Consider the following 25,528-nt stretch of genomic DNA (forward strand, 5'->3'; position numbering starts at 1 on the left):
CATATCATGACCAAAGCTGCGAGTTGTGGCAGTAAGGACAAATGTTGCTTTTCTGTCACTCAGCTTAATTCTGTCCATACCTACTGCTACATTTGGAGGGATAATATTTCTTCTTGCTCTCTTTTTAGGTTTAGAAGATAATGATTCTTCAATTGCTTCTCTATCCTCATCTCTGTTACTGGTACTGTATCCACCAACCTCATCATCAGTACTGTGGGATGATTCCCAACAACTAACAGTTTCATCAAGGTTTGCTCTTTCTGCTCTTCATGTCATTTCCTGTCCATACTTGCCTCAATTCTTTTCTCAGTCCTTGATTCGTTTAAATAAAGAACCCTATATACCTGGTTCGTGCATTCTTGACATTATCATTTCCTCTGAGCATGAAAAATCCTTGTTTTCTTGGAATTTCATCCGAGTCAGAGTACCTCTATGATTGATGTCAGAAAGGTCATTCAGATTACTGACAAACTCTGCTTCATTATGTTTTAGTTTTCCTTTTACATTTTTCTTCAGTTTTGTCCATTTTTCCAGAAAGCTTCTCCAGTTTGATAATGGCATGAAATCCAATTCATCAAGAACATCAAGCCTTATTCCAAAAACCTACAGCCTCCTTGATCACAACCATTGAGCTTTCATCAACTGTGTTCTGTAATGTTTTGTTATTAGAAAAAAAACACACAGCACTTTAAGTGTACTCTTATTTGTTGCAGTATCCACTTGCAGTGATACACTGATACAGTGTCAATTGAAATGATACAGAAGAATTTCCTTAAATGCTTGTATACCTTCACAGAAATTCTAGGAACTACTGTCATGTAATACAGAATGTTCCAGAAATAAAAAGTGACAGCATGGATTATTTATATATGGAATGTTCTTCAACATTCTAGCATATTCAGAATTTGCAGAAATAATGTGAGCTACAAAATAAAATTTCAAATACCTTGAGCAATTCCAAAATGTTATTCAATATGGATAAAATTTGTTGTTAATTACTTATATGTTGGAACAAAATGAGGGAGATGAGAGTGTTGTAAATCAGAACTTCAAATATAAGGACCACCCTAATATATATGTTTGAGTGGAGTATTTATAATTGGATATTATTCATTGTCTTAGTTGTTAGTAGCCTACACACTATTAGAGAGCAAAAACAATATTTATGATATCCCTTGTAATGTGGATTCCAATGTATTGGAGAAACAAAAGTTAAAATTCAGGAGCGTAATATACAAAAGACTTTATTACTGCTATATCTGCAGACTGATAAATTGGAATAATACTAAAATATAGGTATATATATGAAATAAGCCTTTTACGTTCATCTAACTGATAGTACACTCAGTCAAGATAATACAGAAGTGAAGGAATCTGATTACTCCTCTTGAAAACATGAGCAAATAGCACAACAGCTTCTGTATTGCAACAACCACAGGAATAGTTCTGAAAACAGCAGCAGATTAGTAGCTAAAATAGTTAGTATCAAAAAGTAACTAACTCTTTCAGAGCAGGTTGGCTGACCCTGGACCAGAAACTATGTACTTTCTATAACTGAATTTATTATGTGTGTCTTCACAAACTTTGGCAGGTCATTTAGTAAACATTACAAGTCTGTTTAACCTTTTCACATCTGTTTACTTTTATCATATTATTGCAATATTTTATACCCACTGGAGCAGTAGCATTATTAGTAAAAAAGAAAACTGCAATAAACCACTGCAAGATTAATTAGCTGTTTTCTGAAGACTGTAAATGTAAAGCAGGCGAAACACTAGATACACATAGCTAAATGTGACCTTTACCTCAAGCTAATGAAATTTATAGTTTTATTTTACTAAGCTTTTATAGGTTAACGTGAAAAGTTGCTAACATTTACATCTTAGCTAATTTTGTTATTTACTGCACTGTCAAACTTGTTTGTGCTCATGAAATTGGAAGCTGTCTTTCCCTAAGCTTTACAGGTTTTTTTGTGCCCAAGAATATAATTTATATAATTTCAAATATGCATTTTAGAACACAAAAAAATATGTCAGTTTGATGATCTGGTATTGGTCTAGTAAGTAAAGATAGTTAGTATCTGAAAGTTTGTAGACTTAGATTTCGGGTTTATTCTTGGTGTACACATAAAAAAAATCTTTCACTTATTCAGATTTTGATTTGTAGCCACTTTATACACTGCAAATTCTATACAGTCTTAGGAATTGAGAATGTGGAAGTGACTGAAATGTATGGCATGGATGGAAGGAGTCATTGCAAAGATGAGAGTGGGAATCAATGGGTTTGTATTTGACTGATGTAAATAAACAGTGGCCTTGAAAGGAAATGTTTTGAATGTCTAAAATGTTATTGAGGAACTGACCAAGTGAAGGTAAGCAGGGGATGGAAAGAGGAAACACTAAAGTTTTTTAATTCACACAAGGACGTGTTAGTTGCACCAACAATGTCATCAGTGTAGTGTTTGTTAAGAGTTGGAAGTGTTCCTTGATAGGTGAAGAAAATTGAATTTATATGTATAAGTAACAAATACTGAAGCATATGAAGGACCCAACACCTTTTATTTGTAGGTAATACTTGCCATTAAAGGAGAACCTTTTCAAGGTTGATACAAATTTGGCAAAACATAAAAGGGTATGAGCTGGAGGGTCTAGTGAAGATTACAGAGCCGAGTAACATCTCTGTCGTGGGGAATCGTGTACAACAGTTAAATGTTAATGGCAAATATATAATGGTCACTAAGTAAACTGGAAGTTGTTGAAAATTTGAAGTGCATGTGTTGTGCCTTTTATGGAAGTGAGACAATGAAGAAATTAATTCACTGGAGCAGTTACAGGTGAAAATTATTAGGTAACCAGAATTCCCTGGTTTATGGATTTTAGGAAAAAAGGTGAAATTCCAGAATTCTTGGATTACTGACAGTTGGTAGCATCTGGTGGCAAGTTACTCGTGTTAATGAAATTAATGGTTGTTTTAATTTTGAGGTGAAGGAGGGTCAGGTTGATGGTTAGGAGGCTATTAAAAAGAGTATCAGTAAGTTGTTTTTCAGTATTAGCAACATACAAATCTTTGCATCATTCTTCTCTTCTGGCACCTTCATCAGCAGGTTTAATTATGATGTTTTGTCATTTAGAAAATTTTAGCAAGATTTTTTGTTCATTAGGGGTCAAATTACTGCTTTTAGGTTTACTTTGTAAATCTAATTTGTTTATATCATTATGACTTTTTTTTTATAGAATATACTAAATTAGTGAAGGTTCTACATGATGGTGTCCATGTAAATTCCTTTTTTTTAACTTTTTAAAAAAACAGTGGTGGTGTTCACTTGTAGATTAACTTAGATATGGAAGATGCTGACCCTGACAGGGAAAGAAGTATCATATTGGAGGTCATATGTTTGCTATCATTTTCAAAGGTAGTTACTTTGTACATGTGGGGTTGTTGATCAACTTCTGGAGGTTGGTTTCGCTATGTCAAGAAGAGATTCTCACACAGTATTAATGTAAAGGCTTATTGATATAGTTAGTAGAGGGGAGGGGGTAATTTTGTAAAATTAACATCTGATCTTAACCTACAGTAAAATTTCTTAGTCTGCTTGGATTTCTGGTTGAAACATTTAGAAGAGACCTTTGCTGAAGACTTTTTTTTTTTTTGTTAGTGAATGATAAATTGGCAAAAGTTGTGATGACTAAATTCTTTTTTAGACTAATTTAGGTGGAATGAGGATCTTGTGTTTTATTACCTAGGTTACATAGTTTTGCTTTTTTAACTTTTTAAGAGAGTTATGACATATTAAAGTGATGTACAGACCTGTGGATGTGTTTGTCAAAGCTTAACGGAGGCTGTTTCTCTTCTCTGGCACACTGTAGTTAGTGTTGAACATGTAAGTTGGAAAGAGTTCCACCAAAGAATCTTGTTGTTGTAGTTTGGTGTACTGTAACTTAATATCATTGGCCTAATACTATGGCAAAGGTAAGTGCCAATAAAAATGATGTAGCAATTGTACCAAGTTTCACATAGCATAAAATAACGAAAAGTCTTGTAAAAATGTCGTTAGAAGAAATATGAATTTAAGAATTCGACCATTTAAAAACATAGATTGCTTACAAGTTCTTTGATATTACATGTGGTGACAGAATAAATCTGATCTGGTAATAAAATAATTGAATAGGCAAGACAATTACAACTTCTAATATTTTAAAGAATGTACACTTGTCTTGGTCCGCAATATCATCCAGAAATCAACTCCAAGTGTGAACTCGGGTATATCATGTTGTCCAGAAAGAAATGTCACATGGTAATATGTTGGCACCACACCATCCATATCTGGCCCCAATGGAAAATTTCAAATGCAAAAGTCATTCAAACATTTCATAAAACCTGATATTTTTGTATGATCTGTAATAAATGTTTTATGCTACAAAACCCAAATGTACACACTCCAATAACTTTTTTGTTTAATAAGTCACATCTCGCATATATTACTTTTTTTTTGTATTCAATTCCCATACCCTTTATTGTTGTATCTTGCTAGACAATTTTTTTAATGTTCACTTTTATTCTTTAATTATTAGTATTTTATTATTGCTTTTATATCTAACCAATTTTTGCTTTTATTCATGGTCTACTTATTTTTTTAATATCATATTGCTTTAACTTTCTTTTTTTTCAGTTTTCTTTATTTCTTCCAACTTTACTGAACTAGTTTTCTTTTAGTTACTTCTCCATACACAAGTATTCTCATACAGTACATTTTATTTTCCCTTAAAAATATGTTCTTGAGCCAGGTTTTCTTTATCTTATTTCTTCTAAAAGCCGTTTTCTCATTAAAAATCTAATGAAGGTCCATTGCCCAAACATATTCATGGGTAAACTTGCTTTAATTTGGCATGTGTTTCACTGTCTTGTTTTCTTCCATGTAAGGATGATTAGCAAACAATCTCTAAATCGAAAGAGGGGAGGGGTTTCTCTGATAGGTTTGATACTTTATTGATATCTCAGCAACTCAAGCTAAGAGGTTCAAACTTTATATTCATGCTTCTAATTATGTAGAGTTTGTTTCTAATTGATTGGAAACTGCAGTAGCCTATGTTTGAAAAGTTCTAGTATTTTTCTCATTGAAACGCCACTTGTCATGGTTACTAGCCTATATTAACAGTGTAACATTCAATAGCAATTCAAATTTATTTTCAATAAACTTGGAATAAAAATGCAGTTTAGAACTTAAGTTCTTATTTTACGCAAGATTTGGTTTTTTAGTTGAATGTTTAATTAAAAAGTATTTCTTTGTAAAAAAAAAAAAATTAAAACAGTACAAAAGGCAAATTTTTGTAAAGCAGTGTGAATGAATACACAGACCTTAGGTCAAGTGCTCATTTCATAATGTAACCCTCCATGAAGATAAAGAATTGTTTTAAGAGAATTTATGATATTTTCCAGCCTATATACTTCAACAATCACCGACTGAATGTGGAAGAAAAGAAAACAAAGCCAAGAGAACAGCGTCCAGGTGGTGGGGGAGATGGTAGACTTGGTGGAGGGAAAGGAGGGATGATGGGTCGAAGTCGATTTGGAGGCAGAGGAATGGGACGTGGAGACAGGGGTGGAGGACGAGGAAATTATTTTCCTCGACGCTAATCGGTGTTTTGAGATGTGAAAGAAGACTATAACAGTAAATGTTGATCAGCTGTGGTCGACTGGTACCCTATTTATTGTAAATCTAGGGAAACCATGTATACAAAGAACAGGGACTACTTTAATTTCATTTTTTGTTTGAGTTGGCCCTTTCCAGTCCCCAAGTCCTCAGTCAGAACAACTTTCATTGTGAAAATGGATAGATAACAAAGTGACTGCATATTGTGAGGTTTACATAAAAGCTAGTTATGTCATTACTTAACATCATGGCTTTGTAGTGACATTGCCTTCTTAAAAAATTAATTCAAAACTTCATTATTGCCCAAACTAATTCTGTTCACAGTGATTTACATAATTGATGTACTACATCCCACTATAAGATAGTGATTTGTTTGTACTGAGTAAAGAAAACAAGACTAATCTTTCAGATCTTTTTTGTTTAACTTTTGTCTGTGTTTGTATGACTCAGTTCTTGCATTCAGTCAACAGATCAGTGATGGTGCTCCAGGTTCCAATGTAAATATCAGCCAATCATCATCAATTTTTATATATCTTACACATGTAATTTAATGAAATAATAAATATTGTCATGAATTATTCAGTCCAGTGTTTTCAGTTACACGTTAATAACAAGTAGTTTATATTTTATAGAACTGTTTTCTCTAAAATTCTTCAAATTCTGAAAAAATGTTCAGATTTTGTACAATAAAACAATTTTCATAAAACATCCACTTTGAACACCCCAATTTGTAATATCTAATTCAAGGAATAAGCTTATTGTTAATATTTCATTTCTACAACCTATAACATTTGCATCATGTTAATATTGCTAGACTGTTTTTAACACAAGCTACATTTTTTCTGTTAAAAATCACATTAAGCTAACTCTTCACTACACTGTACAGTTTTAAAAGCAACAACTAATTTTTTTTCCAGTAACACTTTGTATGTTGAAATATTTATATATCATAATTAATTAATTGTAATAAACCAGTGATAAATATGATTAAAATAAAAACATGTTGGTTTTGGTGGTTGACTAGAACGGTTTCTGATATTTTGGATGTATAGTTAAGAGTGAGAACAATTATATTGTTGTTAGTGACATTATGTGGAGAAATACCAAGTTAAAATAATATATTAATTTATAAAATTATATTTCAGATTGTTTAAATCTTGCTCTGCATTAGTCTTTTGATGGCCATTCTGTAATTAAAAATTAATCAGTCACCCATAAACAGAATTTCGAATATTCATAAATGTCTGCATTCACACTGAATTTTTTTAATTGTATAAATTCTACCTACTTTAATTTTATCTGGGTTTTTGTAAATAATATGAGCTCATAATGAAATTGGATAATGTTTGACATGCAAATCTAGAGAATACAACATTATGGCTGTAAACCTTTCATAACATTTTTATTCACATAGAACTGTTAGAAATTCTATTGTGTCAGAGATACCTACCTGAGAATAGTGCTAATCCTGTCTTTAGGTTGTCATTTATCTCGGGGCTAGTGTAAGTTTGCCTCTGTAAGTGATCATTAGACTTAATTTTTCACACTGCCTGGCATAATGTGCAGAGTCAATGACAGTGAAAACACTGAATTAAACATGAGACTATTCTATTGGCCTGGGTAATGCTATATTTTTGGAGTCTTGAATTGGAATATATTTCTATTAGCAAAGCTAGTTCTTCAGTAAAATGTGTTCTGGTTACAGTATTACAGAATGCCTAGTACCATTATCATGTCCTTAGTGAAGATCACCAGTTTGAGGAGTACACATCTTATGATTGTTATGTACTTCCGTAAGAATCTCATATTATTGTGGAACTTTATCCACTTACCTACTGGCAAAATGTAATGTGGAATACTACAATAACAAGCTTTTTTTAATTTAATAGTTTTAGATTCAAACAACCACAGTAAAATTTCATAAAAGACTTTATTTTTGATTTAAGAGCAAGATGAGCCCACTTCACGTGATTTTTGGCCTTAGTTCCAAATAATTAGCAAAATGAGGCGATCTGATGCAAGTGTTGACTTTAGGTTCAAATGATGTGCAAGGTAAGGCCACTTGAAGTGTCAGCTGTATGTTTAGATAATGAGGAAGGGGAGGCTGCTTTATGTTCAAATAACGAAGATGAGATCATTTGACTTGAATGTTGACTTTAAATTCAAGTAAGATGATCAAGATGGGGCTGCTTGACATGTTAGCAAGATGGCCACTTGATGTGATTGCCGATTTTAATTTCAAGTAATGAGCAAGATGATCAAGATGGGGCTGCTTGACATGTTAGCAAGATGGCCACTTGATGTGATTGCCGATTTTAATTTCAAGTAATGAGCAAGATGAGGAAGGCCCCGTGGCACAAGTGAGTTTGTGTTCCATAGTGGCTTTAATTTTAGTAGTGAGCAAGACATTAAACATGAATGTTTTTTGTTTTTTCTAACTTAATGTGCATACCATTGGTCGACAAAACCAACACCATATCATTTAAAGTACACATATTAATGTTACAATAATTTTTAGAATAATTCTGAATTTAGAAATATATCTCCGAATAATTTGGCAAGCTTTTAGTAAAAATTACAAGCTCCTCCAGTGGCACAGCAATCTGTCTGTGGACTTACAGATGTAAAAGCTTTAGTCCTCTAACCTTCCAACAATCATCCTATATTAAGTCGCATTGTGTTTTTCTACACAAATGCTCATGGTGTTAGAGCTAGCAGAACCAAATAAGGGTGGTGTTGGTGGGAGTCTTATCAATATGGGATAGTCCTCTCCTCTAATAATGGCTAAAACATGCTCAGAAAGTCATACAGGCAGGATGGAAGTTGAGTTCTAAAAATAGGTTTTCACATTTGCTGCCAGCAATACCAAGAATGTATACCTAATTCAATTTTCACTCATCATGACCTCTACCAACCTATCCTCAAATCTAATTCCATGCCCAAAGTAGTGCATCATCCATTATATATATATATATGATTCAAAGGATTTTACAAAGACAAACTTGCTTGTCACAGCAGAAAGTGCTGTCGTCTTGTGCAAACTGTGTCGATCAGTACGGATGGTTTTTCATCTTTATATAATAGATTTACACTTTTAAACTTACTGGGAAACACTGCACAGTAGGTCTTATCTTTCCATATTAATGATTTTTCTTAAAGAAACATCATGCAACATTTAAATATTTCTTAATGTCTTAAAAACCTGCATTATGTGTTCAGCTGTAAATCTGAAATATGTACATTGTATAAGTAAAACATAAAACTGTATATCAGCATTGGACGATTTTTATACTACAGTTAAGTATTGGGATTAATATGACCTGCATACAATATATCTGTGTCTTGCTGCAGTGTTCAAAGGGCTGCCCATGATTTACAGAGGCTTCAGTGTACTGATCAAGCACCTCCATTATCCTCAAGTACTTTTACAGCCACCCAAAGAGGTATCCTTACCCGAAAACAACCATTTTATATCTGTCTGTAGCACATAAAAATGTGTGCAGTATTTGGTCCCACTAACTTGGAGGTATGAACAGTTTCAAACGTGGTGCCCAGGAATTCCAAGGTCCAGAAATACAAAATCCGGTGCCAGGTTTGGATTCGCACAAAATTCATAATCATTGGCTGAAATTACCCTTTATGTTTGCTTAGTTGTCAAGCAGACACATTTATGCAACATCACCAAATTTTGTCCAATTGGAACCTTTGACTACAACTCTACAATAACCTGCATGTTTAACCCACAGCAAATTTCAATTTTGAAAATGCATAAATTAAAACATGCTTCTTCAGTTCAGCAGGCTAACAAAACCACGAAAACAGTCCCAAGAGAAAACCCTGAAATTCATAATACGATTCACCGCCTTTAATATCACATTAATAATTTGCCAGGTCATACAGTTTACCAAGTAGAAATATGTCTTTGAGAATCACTTTCTTCACGTTTCAACCTATAAGGATTTACCAAGAACATAACTTAAAAATTTACAGAAGTCAAAATGCTAATCAAGCAATACTTAAAAGAGATGACCAAATATCCATAAAAAAAAGGTTTCTTGAAATACTAGAAATAGAATAGTCAATCTCCATACATATAGTTACTAGATTATAATTAATTTTTAGAAAAAATGTTCATAAAACATTTATTGAGATATAATTTTGAGAAGGAGAATTAATCATTATTTTCCATCATATGATTGGCATTCAGTTTGTGTGTGATAAAACTTACTGGTTAGATACATGCTGGTCATATACTTTCTCCAATGTTTTTATTTGGGCCATTAGCAATAATTCTGGTTAGAATGCTGTAGAAAAAGTATGTACAAAATATGCAGCAGAACAAGTATGCATACATATAGTCAGTCTCACTGATAAAAAAACAACTTTTATTTTAAGTCCTAACATAATCTTTTTTTCTTTTTAGAAATAAACAAATCAGGATCAGGTTCTTCTCCTACTTCCTGAATAAACCATTGCTTATCTTCATCTTTTTCATCATAATTTTCAACTTGTTTCTCCAGTTCTTGTTTTCTTTTAATTCCAGCAAGTGAATGTTCTTTATGTTCATTTTTTATGTCCTCCTTTCTCCTTTTGTTCTGTTCTTGTTGTTTCCTTCGTTTTTCTTTGATTTTCCTGTTAGTTCACGATTTATTTAGTACACATAACTTTAGACATTTTGTTGAAACACTCAAATGACAAAGTTTAAAACATAACATCCATATCCAAAATTTACCCAGATTTAACTACACATTGTACATCTTGCTGACTTAAGATCATTTGAGCTCTTCTGTTATTCTGTATTATCCAAAAGTTAACATTTTCCTAAACTGAAAATGTATTTCCAGTAGATACTTACCTCCTTTCACAAAATAGCTTTTCTCAATTAGTACTACCCTCTACCAGTGCAAATTTTCAACACTCGCCACTAGCCTTCCACCTCCTGCTTCTGCATATCCACATGTAAATGATTATGCAGCAGCTCTCCACCAATAGGAGCATAGCACAACCTGTATCGTAACCAGTGCCCTCTCAACATTTGCACTTGTTATTCACTTTCAGATTGGTCAGAAGACCTACACCACATATCAACAGAAGTGGGGAAACTGGGTGGGATATGTGATAAGAGGTAAGTATTGGAAATACATTTGCAGTTTAGGAAAATGTTATCTTACTATACAATATCTTACCTCTACTCAAAAAATAGCTAGAATCCCACACTGAACGGGTAGAGGGCTTGTGAAAAATGATCCCCCTTTAGGAAGTGCCCAAAGAGAGACCATGAAGTGAGGAACCAAAAAAAAAATTATATTACAATTCAGCAAAAGACTGCACCACGTTTGATCCAAGTATACTCCTCACTCTTTTATGACTGTGTTGCAAACATTAAAGGCAGAAAACCATGAATGAATCCCATAATACGTATTACTGATCAACTCTCAATATGAGTTCAGTCGATTTGACCGACCATGTGATCTCTTTTGTACTCATTTAGTCTTTATAAGTTTGATACTACTGACTTTTTAACATACGTGTATATCTTTATGAAATTTTGCAGTCTTTCAGTAAACATTATAAGTCTTCAATATATAAAAAGTAATATTTTTGGTAAAATATTTTGAATAGTCTGTATGCAAAATGATTTTCATGGTAAGATTAAAAATACTTTTCTTCATCTCAAAAATCTCAAATTTCATTTGTGTAATCTCTAAAACCTCTTAAGTGCATTTCAAAAGTTTGTTTTCAATAAAACTTTATAATTTATCTGTTATTTTCTCTACCCTAACTGTATACCAGGTTGGTCAATTTGACTGACCTTGTAACCACCCAAAAAATGGGAATCTAAATTATCCTCTTTTTCTTGCTAGAATGACTTCAAATTGCAACATGAAACTATATTCGTTTATCCTAAGTAGCTTTAAACTCTTAACAGTACGCATCTATTTAGTATTAAATTTTATTGCCCTTTCAACCATTTCTAACTACTATTTGCACCATTATAAGTTGTAAATTACTTAGGGAATGAGCATCTCACATTACGCAAGAGATGCTCATGTACATGAATTGTGAAACATTTTTGTTATATGTATATATATTTTTTATTTTACCTAATCTAACCTAACGAGATCCCTATTCTTAAATATTAGTTATATAAATAAAGAATAAACATGAAATGAAGTACTTACCCGTGTCTTCTTTTTTTCTTCTATCGACTGTTGATGACATTTAACCCTACTTTTTTTTTTTATTAATGGTAGTAATGCACTAAGTAATTTGTACTTAATTAAATAATGCACCAAAGAACATAGAATAATAACACGCAAAAAGCAAACAATATCCTTATCTTTCCCATGAGAACAAAGCTTGTACTAAAAGTGAAATTGATATTTCTTTGTTCAGAACACAATGTAAAATAACACGCCATTTGATAGATGAAAACCTTGGCTTTCTATTGATTATATATAATATACAATTAAACAATTAGAGAGGACTATCAACAAATCCTGAAAGAAAGGATGTGACAGGTGGGTGTAGCAAGAGGGGTCTGATTTTCTATTTGATGACTCTGTAACCAAACAGAATTAAGAGCTATGAAAATTATGGTTTTTCTGAGCAATGACGATTTTATAGTGAGTAATTTACTTTAAATTTTATATTTATTGGAGGAGTGATGGATAAAATAGAGAAGATGGAATGTCTACAGAAAATGTGTCATCTTTCTCACACTAGGGGAAATTCAGGATTTTTTAAAAATTGCCTTATAAAATTAATAACTTAAAACTTATATACTATTAGAATATAAATTATTAGCTACAATTTTATGCTATACTAATTGGTGTAACATACACAAAAAGTAGTTTAATAAAATTTTGAATGTAAGCCACTAAATCTCGTAACATGTGCACTAAATAATGTCCAGGCAGGTACGGTTAATGGGACTCTTGGGTGTCGAGTGGTTAGGGTACGACAGATCATCATCCAATACCTGGCTGTACCTGGAAATGTACAACAGTTCTGCTGTAGGCAGAGGATCATCTACCTCTTCACCATGAAATGGAAATTAGTAGGGAAAACGAGCTTCCATACCAAAATTTGCTTCCACTTGCATGTATTTCCACCAACACCTGATCCACCACAAACCAATCCAGTGGGATGACATTTCAGGTCCAAAACCTGGCAGCATTGGGTATGGTTCTTCTAGTCCATGGTAGGAGGAGGATACCCGCTAGTACATGAGTGGGAATACACGTGCTGTATCTAGCTATAACAAACACCAGATCTCCCAGGAACCGACATCCAGCTGACAGTAGGAAGAGTAGGGTGCATCTCCAGTCCAAAAACTGGTGGCATTGAGTATTTTTCGTTCAGTCTACAGTAGGAGGAGGGATCAGGCCAGAACACAAGTGAGGACTTACTTAGCTGGACCATCTCTAACCAACACCTGACCCACTGGGAATGTACGTCTAGAGGATGGTAGAAAGTAAAAATGCCATGGTGGGAAAAAGACAATTTGTCAGATATAAATGTATTAATATGTAATAGTGCTACAACTAAAACCTGGCAGTATCTGGAATTGTACATCAGGTCTGTGGTAGGAAGTGCTATTTGCCATTGATACCTGTAGAATACCACCACCCTATTCTCAAATGAGTGATACATGCATCACTCAGTAGGACAGGCCTCCATGGTCCACCACCCCAGTGGCTAGGAACTGGAAAGTGGCAAGGACTTACATACTCCACTAAAAGAAAGGGGGAAAAATGCATTGGAGAGTCTGAAGGACTGCATCACCAGAGACAGTGCAACGGGAGGTCGCGATACCCTATTTTGAAAAGCAGAGCTACCACACTGACTGAGTTGATCAACCAATACCTGACAGCATCTGAAATTGCATGTCAGGTCTGTGATAGGAAGAGTCTGCTTTACTCGTGTGTCCATGAGTGTACAATTCTGGGATGAACATACTTAGGAAGCAAAAGACCACTAAAGAGAACTCCTAGCGGTCTTACTGAGCATCCCATGTCTACAATGTGCGTAATCTAATCCTATTACTCAATTGTTTCAGAAATAAACACATGGTAAAGGAAAATATAAACAAACTTGCGAGCAAAAACAAGCACGTTTGTACAGTAATACTGCCATTTGAAATGTGATTAATGAGTGCAAATGTGGAAAGAGTGCTGGTTACAATAGAGGTTGTGTTGCAGCACTAATAGAGAAAAAACTATTTTGTTAGCAGAGTAAGATATTGTATCAGAATGTAAGCTACATTATAGCACAAGATGATTTTTTTTTTAAAAACCTAAGTAACTGTAATGAAGAAAGGAAAGTTGATTGGGTAGAGTGTGAAAAAACATATCACTGATATTCCACAATTTTTTCCTTCTCACAATGGAAGTACATAACCAAAAACCTAACAAATAATAGAAAAATGACATCAAATTATATGAATTTTTAAAGTCAAAACCAGATATTGTATATTATGTCATGAAATGTCCCTCATTTTTTGAGACATTTTTGAAAAACATTAAAAAAACGTTTTTAGAATTTTCATTTTTTTAATTGTTGATTAGAAAATTTCATTTTATATATTGGCAATTGACTGACTTTCATTAAATGTTTTCTTTATTTTGCTGATTGCAGCAGTCATCACTTCTGACAATAAATTATAAGAAACTTGACATAAACTGATAAATATTTATCAGTAACGTAAGATCTGATTTTTTACAATGGTTTTAAGTCAGGCTAGGGAACAATATTTTCACCAATAATATCATTAGAAATCTCAATAAATTATAAGTTATTTTGTTTAGGTGCATTATTTGAATACAATAAAGTTAACAATGATGTTCAGTAGATAAGGATTTAAGTCACCAGAATATTTTGCCATTATTACTGTACTCTAAAATCCAATAAGCCTTACCTGATGTCTTGTCATAGAAAAAAAATGCAATTTAACATCAAAATTTTTCAGGAATGAAATAATGTCTAATGAAACTGAAAAAAATTCCATATTTGTTATTTGTTCTGAAGTCTTCTAAACATCCCACTAAATTCTGTTGTTCTTCACTCCACGTACTACACTTTCATACGACACCATAAATTTCTTCTTACACCATTTAATTCCATTTATAATGATGTAAAAAGCTTGTTATATACTCTGTCTAATGGTACTTAAACATTGTTATAGTTATTTTCAAAGATGACTTTCATCAGTAGTTGTTCCCACACTTTTATGATCTCGTAGCATTTAATGCAAACAAAGACTAGTAATAAATCTTAAAATAGAAAAGAAAGAAAATTACAGGAGAAAGAAGTCTTGGTTAATGTCTCAAGGGATGACAAATTCTTTGAAAAACCTATATATTGGGATGACCAGAAAAAAAAATGAAATTTCATATGCAGGTGTGTATATGTTACATAAAAGGTGCTCACTGGTGATAGTAAGGTCTTTAGTCCTGACAGACAGTTTACCAACTCTACATATCATCTACAAGGTCCACTGATAGAACATACAATAGTAATCATACCATGGTACTCTATCATACCTTTAAGGATCAAGGCAATATTGATGTAAATCTTGGTAGACAGTTTACCAACACTACATATGTATGTTTCTTATGAGATAAAGTCTAACACCAAGGCCAAACCTGAAGAGGGATCACACATCAATCTCAATTAGTTTTTAAAAATCCAAGAATATGAAAATAATGAGTATACAATGTATTAGAAAGATGACTGAAAAAAATGCGACAACCAGCAAACATAATTAACTGTGAAAATAATGGATTAAAAGTCATTCTGAAGAAAAATATGCCATATTCATCATAGTATTTTAGCAAGATAAGAGCAAAAAAAGCAGCGCCTAAACAAGCAAAAGAACTTGGCAATGCTTGGTTGTAAATGGGAGCAGGGACCACTCTCTTTCACTGTTTTGAGCCATAACACATGAACAGATACAAAGGTATCCAAGTTATGCACAGTGTTAAATCTTTCCAAATTTTTTTTGGTTGCATGCATTTTGCAACTGACCTCCTTATTCAGTTGAGCCATCATTCACTGCATTAAGACATCCAATGTGAATGGCCATCAAATTTTAACTATTCATCTGAGTACTTATCCATTAAATTCAATCTGAGTATATCTACCAGATCTCATCAAAATTGGTTCAGTGAATTCCTCACTAGAATTTATGACACCAGGGTCTCCTGGATAATTCTGATTTATATATATACACTGGATGCCACTTATTGTGATCACAGATAATGTTATGAGAATAACTAAGTCCTGACCAAATATATAAAATACATAGGAAAAACATTGTTTATTGTAATCAGCACTTGGTTTTTTGTTATCACTTTTAATCAGCTTAACCATCTTAAGGTCAAGCAACCCGAGAAAGGTTCACCATAAAATAGGGCATGGCTAAGTTGTCATCAAGATCCCCTACACTTTTGCCATTTCCTTTCCATAATTAGTTGTTCTCATTCCTTCTTGAAAGACGGTGCTCTTACAGATTTCAATTTTTGTTAACCCTCTTTAATAATGGAAGAAGTGCATAAGAAAAGTAAAGATCTAACCCTTAAAGAAAAAGTTGCCATTTTAGAACACTAAGAAAAATTACCAAAAATGGAGCAACATAATGCATCAGTGCAATTAAAAATTTCCTACCCTCTTTTGTGTAAAATTAAAATAAAATCGAGTTGACATTGAAAGGGGAACATAACAGAATGAAAACCTAAACTGTAAGAGAAAGAGCAGTGGAAAAGACGACCAGGTTGAATCATCATTAAAACTTTGGTTTACTAATGTTCGTGAACAAGATGCTCATGTAAACGAACCAATGATGTGGCAGAAGGAGGCAAAGATCAGGTGAGTTTCATAAACAGTATGAATATAAAAGTTTTATTAATGAATTGTTCCAAAAAAATAGTAGACAGTCAACTTTAAATGAATTTTTCTAATGCTTGTTTTAATTGTTTTCAAATATGTCAATAAACGTAAAAATCCAGCTTTCAAACTTTAAGGTAATATGTTTGCTACCCTATATCAATAAACATTATTGTAACTGCCAAATTTGTATTTCATCGGTTAACGTTATCATTTTGGTTACTGTTATCAACGCAACTGTGTCCGAAAGTAATCACAATAAGCGGCATCCAGTGTATATATATATATATCGATAAAAAATACTTTTAAGAAATTCCAGAGCCATCAAATTTACTTCAAATAAATACAAACAATTACTTAGTATTTACATTTTATAATTATATTTCTTTTTGGAAAATATGAAATTAATAAACATTTTGAAATGTCTTAATAAATACATGTAAAATGCGATTTTTCGATTCTCACCTTTTTCGTTCTTTTGCTGCTCTCAGAATCTTAATTTCTTCTTGAGATTTTTCCACCAGCTCATGAAATAAGATTTCTCCTTCCATTAAGCCTTCTTCTATTTTAATCAACTGCAGTTTTAAACGAGGACCAAGCTCTATTAACCTAGGTGAGAAAACTCAAATTACCATTTATAAAATCCCTTATTTTTTCTTATTGGAACTTTGCAGAAGAATAAAATTCTTAACAAACAGTACTAATTAAAGTTATGTAAATCAAAGAGTGGGGTTGTGTTGCTGTTAATCTGAGCATCAGTGTTCAATAATGATGAAGCGGATACTGACATCCTGTGTACCAACACAGGAAAGAAAAAATTTGAAAAAAGATAATGTTTATATTTTCAGTTACCTATCATCAAACCTTCTAAAATTACTAGTGACTTAACACACCACAGTGCTATCCACAATAATAATTTATACTTTACAGCATTCCTATTTACGTAGAAAGGCTGTATTGTGTTGAGGTGCGTTTCAAACAGAAATAATTATTAGTAGTCAAGTAGTTCTTCCAACAATAATAGTTTATTATTGATGATTAAACCCTTTGTTACTGGTCTGAAGATGGACACAAAACTTAATATTCTTCAAAAGTAAAAGAAAAAAAGGTTTTTCTAATGTTAACTACAGTAGATATTTTCACTTCACTTTTTAATAAAAACATGTTGATTCAAAGTAATAATTTGTGATTTCCTATTAATACTAAATTACAAACACTGCAATGTTAAAAAGTGCACAATAATTGAAGATTGTTGTGTTTTTAGTTTATTTAACTTATGTACTGTCTTTGACCATATTTAATTGAAATCCTTTTAAAAAATATGTCCAAGGAAAGTTGTTTGAAAATATTTTCAAACCAAAATACACACAATGTTTTGACATAATTTAAAAACTGCTTTTAAATAGGTAATTTTAATTATTCTTAGTTCATGACAGAATTTGTCTCCATCTACATTTTGATATTCCCGTTTCTCTTCAATTTTGTTTTTAATCTTCTCAGATTCCTCTCTCTGTTCACTTCTTAAGATTGCAGCAATATATCATCAGAATACTTTAAATCTTTAAAATATTCAAACTCGCTTTGAAGTGGAACATGCCTGTTCTTATGCTTGATCTCCTGTCTTGAGTTACTTTGGCCAAAATCTTTAGATTATGAAACCATATTCATTAGAATGACAACTCCCTCTGAAGTGAGTCACTAGTTCACACAAAATCACAATCTCTTTTGGTTACTGTAGAAGATGAAAGGGGATTGAAGACAGTAGCATCATCTTTGCTCAATTAATACTTCCCCCATATATATATATATCTACCATTTCAAATTTAACAATCTTTCCACCTCTGAGTCATCACTCCCATCATACAGACACGCACACATAGATCTTCTTTGGTTTGGGTATTGAGCCAAGTCAGACAATATATGTCTCTCATCAACATTAGGCATATCTGCATCAACACACTTTTCCAGGAAATGATTCTTTCCCACTTACAAGAAAGGAGAATGTTTGAGCTGGATGAAGTGTATCTTCCTCATTTTTTTTTAAGGTATTCATGATTTGTTTCTTTTCAGAGTTGAGAAGTAGGTTACTTGGCTGTTGTTGAAAAGACACGGAACAAGACTCATTTTTGGAAGGTCTGATTCAAGGAGAGAGATTGACCATTTTCTTAATTCTCACCTGAAGATGATGCTGTCCAGGACTTGGACCTTGACAACTCTTTCCAGGATAGACATGGAAGGCAAAATTTGTTTGGACCACTTGTAGGACAAAACAAGGAGTCCCAGTGTATTTTCACCAAGTTTCAAAGAGCCACTTAACTCTTTCTGTCTATTCTGGATGTCAGTGAATAAGATATTTAGAATGTGAGAGCTTTGCACACTCTTTCCACTGCATCTTTACTGTAAGGCATATCTCCAGATTCATGACATTACCTATAAAACAGGTTCAAAAGATGAGCAATATGTACACTGTAATTGCCAAGATATCTTCATGTTGATAGTACTGTCTGATATAATACTAAGGAACTTTTCACACCATTTTATTAGCCATGTAATCACCTGTGTGACAGATAACTAGTGTTGATGAAGTTGTTTGTACCAATGAAAATTATACAGCTGTAAGTACAGGTGTGAAAGTTACATCTAGAACTATAAGATGCACACTAGCATGTAGCTCAAAAACCACTGAAATGGGTATCACACTTCAAACAATGGAATGAGAATAGCTGGAGGATAAATTATCTCTACACATGAATATAAATTGAAATGATTTGGTAATAATCAAGCACAGTTTGTTTCATGGCCGATATGAAAACAATATTACTGTCAATGTACAACATTTACTGTGATGAGAAGCCAATACAAGTGTGGACTACATCTCACCCAATGGTCTTGGAGATCTATACAAAATTGTTGGCAATTTGACTCTTGACAAGTACATTCTTATCCATCATGTCAGGAACAAGACCTGTTGGGCAAAGATTCATTTTCCAGCAAGATTGTGATCCTGAGCATGCAACAAATGTGAGAATATTAAACACATACAACAATGGCTTGGTCTAGAAAAAAATCATGATATAAATATTATTAAGGCTTTATTAATTTACATCGAAATAACCAACTTGGCTGAATTGTAGGGAGTAATACAAAACTTCTGGAACAATATATCAATACAAAATAAAGTTCAAATTAATTCAAATTGTAAGTTAATAATCTTGGACATTAATAGTTGGGCATATTGCCTTGATGGCACAAGATTCTTTCACCAGCAGCTGAGAAAATAATGTCGAAAACAGGAGTGGAATGGGACATTGGGCAATTGCCTGGTGGGCTAGTACATTTGATGCATTTTTGTTTAGCCAGTATGCAACATGTGAAAAATTAATGGGCTGCTATTAGTAATATTGCCCGGACTAGTCCTTTAATGCCCATGGTCAAAAATGTTCCTTTTACATTCATTTTACATGTGTGTTAGGCCTTTTGAGTTGTTATACAGAGCAGGATGTTTAAAAAGTTTATGTAGACATTTCCTTAATTTTCAATTTTAAAATGAATGTTAGGTTGTATGTGGTGATGTGATTTGAGAAGATTTCGTTTTCTTTGTCAGAGTTGCAACCACAGAAAACGTTGTCAACATACCTTAACCAATATAAGGGTTTGGAGATGACTGTGTTTAAGGCCTTTTTAAAATTAAAAAGGTGTTTTGCCCATACAGATACCATTGATTTGACATGTAATTTCAATGAATTTGAAACAGATCTTTGTGACAAGGTTAAATAAAGTTGGAAGGTTTGATGAGCATGTAGAAATTTTGCATTTTGGGTTTGTGATAATTAGTTTAATATCAAGTTTGTATGCATTCTTTCTTGGAATTTGGGTAGACAGACTTTGTGGATCAAAACTTGACATTTTGTGCTTTGGATCTAAATTTTGTTAAGGACTCAATATAATATGGGATATTTTTGATACTGTTATCAGAGTTGTTGTATGGTGAAATGATCCAGGTCAGATATTTTTCAAGGATATAGTGGAAGAATAGGTTGACATTATGAAATGCATCTTAGTAGATGTTTTATGAATTTTTGGCAGTCCTTAGAATTGAGAAGTTCTATAATTAGCAGTTTCTAATATCAGAAGTTATGTAGCCTTGTTTATCAAGTGTAACTGTTACTTGATGATGATTTAATATTCTAGGTTGAAACATTGTAATAATTAAAATCAGTATTCCTTACCGTAAAAATTGCAATTTTTTTAAACAAGTGCAATGTTTGTTTAAGTTCATTAAAACAATGACATAAACCCTTATAAAACATTTTCTTAGTTCTAAGCTTGTTGATTATTTCAGTCTGTAGGAATTCCTGCTGAGCACTTTGTTTTAATTGTTTATTTGCTAGTTTTAAATGAGTTTCTAAATTTTATAGGTAGTAAATAACTTCAGACCCAAAATACACTTATGGTACTCGAGGTTTGTCATTTCTAAATACCTTCAACCTATTAATGCTATACCATGTCTTAACTGAATAAAATACTGAAACATCCATACAGGAAACCTTAGTTTAGTTAAAAGAAACTGACTACAAAAAAAAATTCACATTATAAAACTTGTAGGATGGTTAAATAAACTAAACTATAAACATATCAATCTTTAAAAATATGGAATTACATAAATGGATGGACAAAGACAGAATCCAATATTTACTTATGACATTTGATAGTTCATAGTTCCTGAATAATTTCAACCAATAACTGTCATATTCTTTCTTAAGAGCTTTAAAAAAATACATTAGGCAAGAAGCTACTGACAATAAAAAGACATTTGAAAGTTGGAATATATGTATGAACAAATACATAAATAAATACATACATACTTAAATGTACTCATATTAAAATACAATAAGATGTGTGAATAAGCATATGTATATATATAAACATATATACTTGTGTACTTACACTTAAATACACAATTTAATTAGTAAGGTTACATGATGTTAACACCAAAGCTTGCATGTGTACATCTGTGCTTAAAAAGTGCATAATACCCACTATTTGATGTGTACTTCACTCAACACATTCTCTGTATAAGAACTCACAAGTCCTTCCACACATCCAAAATGAGTTTGATATTTCCACAATATCTATTCATTCTATGTGAATCCTGTAAGTGTATCATCAGTGTATTTCCATAATTATCTTCCAATAAAACTAAACTTAAGCATAAACCTATCGTGAAAAATCTACTGCTTTAGTGAAATGAGCAAGTATTTTAAGTCAATAAACCCATAACATGAATAAATACCTTAGTGAACTTTTATGAGATGCAATGTTTCCACGACTGGAAATATTCTGTGGGAGTATGACTTGGTTTTCTGGACCATCTACTTCAGCCTCACTTTCAGACAAATTTCCTGACTTCATAATAAACTCACTGACATCTCTGTACTGACTTAAGTCAGGAATTTTACTTTGAATTAGTTTCTTCACAGCTTTACTCATTCCACAAGGTGCTACCTTGATGGTGCTACAAAAAAAGTTATTGAATTCCTTAAATCAGCATACAAAAAAAACACAGATTTTCAAGTGATTTATAATTAAAAAAGTACTTACTAATGCCTGAAGTCAATGGTGTTTTCATTGGGGTTGTAGTTCAAAAGAACACACCTTCGAATTATGTTTAGATTCACCTAAAATGAGAGAAAAATAAATTTATAACTGCACACTGAAATAAAAACTTTAGGTACTAAAATATTTTAAAAAGGGCTTTTAAACAAAATACTCTCTCTCACACACACACATATAAATCATAAAAACTTGCTCATTAATACAAACTAACAGTATCACAGTGTATAGATGAGTACCAAGGAAGATTGGAAAGCACTTGGCCGAACTTTCTTTCTTACCATTATTACAAATTTTGACTTCTTTCATTCTAGCCACAAACCAAATGAACAATAGCAAAACTTCACACCTTATATTAAAAAGATATAACGTATGTGCATCTTTAAACAAAATGAATATTTCATACACACAGTACTTTCCAAGTAAATCAGCCAATATAAACAGCTGACTGGCAATACCTAGATTCTTTACATCATGCATTGTACCAACTGTAACAGACTGAAAATGGTAAAACTTATTTGATTTTTAAGACAGTAAACACTGAAACAATCAATCACATAACTTCTAAAAATATTTTAAGAATAAATTAAACTTTGGCAGCAGAAGGAAGAGTTTGGGTAGGAAATATTGAACATTTTAGTAAAGAAAGTTTATCAAAACAGGAAATAAAATAAATTTTCTTATTTTCATGTGTACCTTTACTTGAGGCAAAGGTTTGAAACAAAATCTACAAAACAATCCTGAAATGGTACACAGAATGGGTCTCTGGCCACAAAACAGTAATAGCCCATGATAGAAATCTACAAGTCACATTCTGAAATGGTACACAGAATGGGTCTCTAGCCAAGAAACAGTAGTACTCCTGGAAAGAAATCTTCAAATCACATCTTGAAATGGTACACAGAACGGGCCTCTAGCCATGAAACAGTAGTACTCTAGGTTAGAAATCTATAAACCACATCCTGAAATGGTGCAATAAATGTAGCTATGTTTTTCAAAGCTATGGTACAATGAATATAATGAATGTTAACATTTTCCTTCACAGAAAATCTATTTCCAATAGATAGTTACATCCTCTCATATAATAGCTTTTCTCGATATTCACAAATTTTTTGCTCACCACTAGCCTTGCATTACCATCTACTTCCACGTGTTTGCACATGGCACAGCTGTGTTGTACAATGCAACAACCCTCCATCAATAGGATTGCGGCACACCCTCCTAGTGCAGCTGACTCCCTCTACACTGTAGAACCCAATCATCACTTCAAGATTAGGCATAAAGTAAGAACCAGATGGAGGAAGGATGGGTAGGAAGTGTGAGCGGAGGTATCTATCGAAAATACATTTTCAGTGTAGGAAAATGTTAACTTCCAATATGACCTTACCTCTTCTCACATAATATTTGAAATCCCACCCTGAAAAAGTGGAGGGATTAGATGGCATCCAAAGAGAGTCCATGGAGCATGAAACCTCAATGAATGGGGTCACACCAGTGGGAGACTGCACCATATCTATACCAGGTATACAATTTACCTGTAGTGAAGAAACGTGTCTCAAAAAAAAAAGGGCTGAAAGAAGTATATTCATGAAATTGGATGCAGGAATGGTGAAGAGTGACTAGGGTGTGTCAGACAGTAATCGGTGTGTCAGCTCCAGTCCAAAATGAGGTGGCATTGGAAATATATCATAAGGAGAAGAGTACACATCAACTACACTGGCAGAACACCACTACCCTTATGTCAATTGAGTGAGATTGAGCACACTCTGAAGGTAGCCTTCATGGTCAACCACCCCATCTACTATCAGTCTTGGGAACACCCCATCTCAACCATGGGCATTATAGTCCTTAAAGGTCACAGAATACAGATTTAACCAAATAGTATACCTGATTAGGCACTACTCACCACAGAGCAGGATCAAACCTGAAGCATAGGGTGACTGTAAGTTAAAAGGGCTGAGGACGACAAGCTCAACCACTTGGAGAAAAGGAAGGAACAAGTTTCCATCAAAAACTCCTCAGGGTATGAATGGATAGCCTCAGAAACGAGATACATGGGGAGGAGGTAACAAAAGAGGGTGATGATAGTTAAACAAAGGCGGGAGAAATGAGCTTGGCAAAAATGACTGGATGTATTAGGGTCCGAACCCCAAATTTGAATCAATTATTTCAAACGTTGAGAATCAAGGAATGGAGCTGGAGAACAATGATATGACAAAGAGAGGGAAGCATGCTGACCCTTAATGCAACTGATCTGCCTAACGATTAGCATGGACACCAATATCAAAAGAATGAAATAATCAGAGAAAAAGATATCAAGCAAAAGAGAAGTAGAGGGATCAAAAGACATAGGGGATAATGTCAAAAGGGAACAAACCTGTGTCACCATGTACAAGAATGTAGATGAAGACTGAGGTAGATCTAAAGGCATAGATCAAGAGTGCATTGCAAAAGGAAGGAGGTGAGAAATGGTAGAACCAGTCGAAGTTCAGGAGAACTTTCAGGTCACATGAGAGACTCAAATTCTTGGCAGACAAGAGCCAAAACCTCTTCTGCAGGTAAGGTCATCCCTGAAGCCACAGTAGCAGCATGTCATTGAGCTGTGGTATCAGTAACAGTTGAAGTCCTGCTAACAGTAAAACAAGAATTCATGTTAAAAAAAGAGTGAGCAACACAATCCATGGTTGAACTTGTTGGAAATTAAAATAGAAAACCCAAGAAAAGAAAATTGAATGAAGGTGTAGGAAAACCAAACTCAAAACCCATGAAAAATAAAGTACGAAGTAGTGACGAGCCATATGTCTGAACACTACAGTGCCAAATTAAAAGTGATGATTGGGTTCTACAGTATAGAGGGAGTCAGTTATAGTAGGAGGGTTGTCGCATTCTAATTTGCATGCCATGTGCAAACATGTGGAGGTAGGTGGAAGAACAAGGCTAGTGGTGAGCTTAAATTTGTGCATATAGTGGGCAGTAATTGTCAAGAAAAAGCTATTATGTGAGAAGAGGTAAGTTATCATATTAGAATAAAAACATTAAATTATTGAAAAATCCAAATTTCTTTGTTACAAACTATTAGGTCATCAAGAAATTAATGTCACATTTTGGAACACATTCATTAACCTTTCCCCAAAAAACATACATAACGTATAATAGTTAAACGAACCACCTAAACGTCACGTTATTGTAGCCTATATAATGTGTAAAATTTAGTATACTCTAATCCCTTATAGTGAGACACACATTTGGCATGTATTGTTGTTTGAATACAAGAATGGAAACAATGCCTCTGTAGCCACAAAGAATATCAAAGAAGTTTATGGAAAGGTTTTGAAAGTTTGTGTCAACGATGGTTCAACAATTTTCGTTGATGTGACT

General features: G+C 33.2%; 2 protein-coding genes across 3 annotated transcripts in view; one reads left to right on the forward strand and one right to left on the reverse strand.

Annotated features, from left to right (window-relative positions):
• The window catches only part of LOC106459282 (ras GTPase-activating protein-binding protein 1-like), a 40,924-nt gene extending 34,863 nt beyond the window's left edge, over nucleotides 1–6,061 (forward strand). For both annotated transcript variants that reach the window (XM_013918896.2, XM_022385859.1), the window contains exon 10: nucleotides 5,437–6,061. In XM_013918896.2, coding sequence (XP_013774350.1) covers nucleotides 5,437–5,634 — 198 coding nt within the window. In that variant the 3' untranslated portion in view covers nucleotides 5,635–6,061. The remainder of the gene's footprint in view (nucleotides 1–5,436) is intronic.
• A 3,439-nt stretch (nucleotides 6,062–9,500) lies between these two features.
• On the reverse strand, nucleotides 9,501–22,238 carry LOC106459224 (suppressor of SWI4 1 homolog). The gene is made up of 4 exons (XM_022385872.1): nucleotides 22,139–22,238; nucleotides 21,831–22,052; nucleotides 17,003–17,146; nucleotides 9,501–10,282 (listed from the first exon to the last, which is right to left on the reverse strand). The coding sequence occupies exons 2-4, from the start codon at nucleotides 22,025–22,027 to the stop codon at nucleotides 10,048–10,050; spliced, it is 576 nt and encodes a 191-aa protein (XP_022241580.1). The 5' UTR covers nucleotides 22,028–22,052; nucleotides 22,139–22,238; the 3' UTR covers nucleotides 9,501–10,047.
• Nucleotides 22,239–25,528: the final 3,290 nt, after the last annotated feature.

This window comes from Limulus polyphemus, unplaced genomic scaffold (assembly GCF_000517525.1).
Source record: "Limulus polyphemus unplaced genomic scaffold, Limulus_polyphemus-2.1.2 Scaffold26, whole genome shotgun sequence".
Lineage (NCBI taxonomy): Eukaryota > Metazoa > Arthropoda > Merostomata > Xiphosura > Limulidae > Limulus > Limulus polyphemus.

Excerpts from the sequence above, each read along its gene's own strand:
- LOC106459224 (XM_022385872.1), bottom strand. The coding sequence starts at position 22,027 with ATGAGTAAAGCTGTGAAGAAACTAATTCAAAGTAAAATTCCTGACTTA. Across the intron at positions 17,147-21,830 it reads TCTCATAAAAGTTCACTAAG|GTTAATAGAGCTTGGTCCTC; the intron begins GTATTTATTCAT and ends TTTCTCACCTAG. Across the intron at positions 10,283-17,002 it reads GCAGCAAAAGAACGAAAAAG|GAAAATCAAAGAAAAACGAA; the intron begins GTGAGAATCGAA and ends GTGAACTAACAG.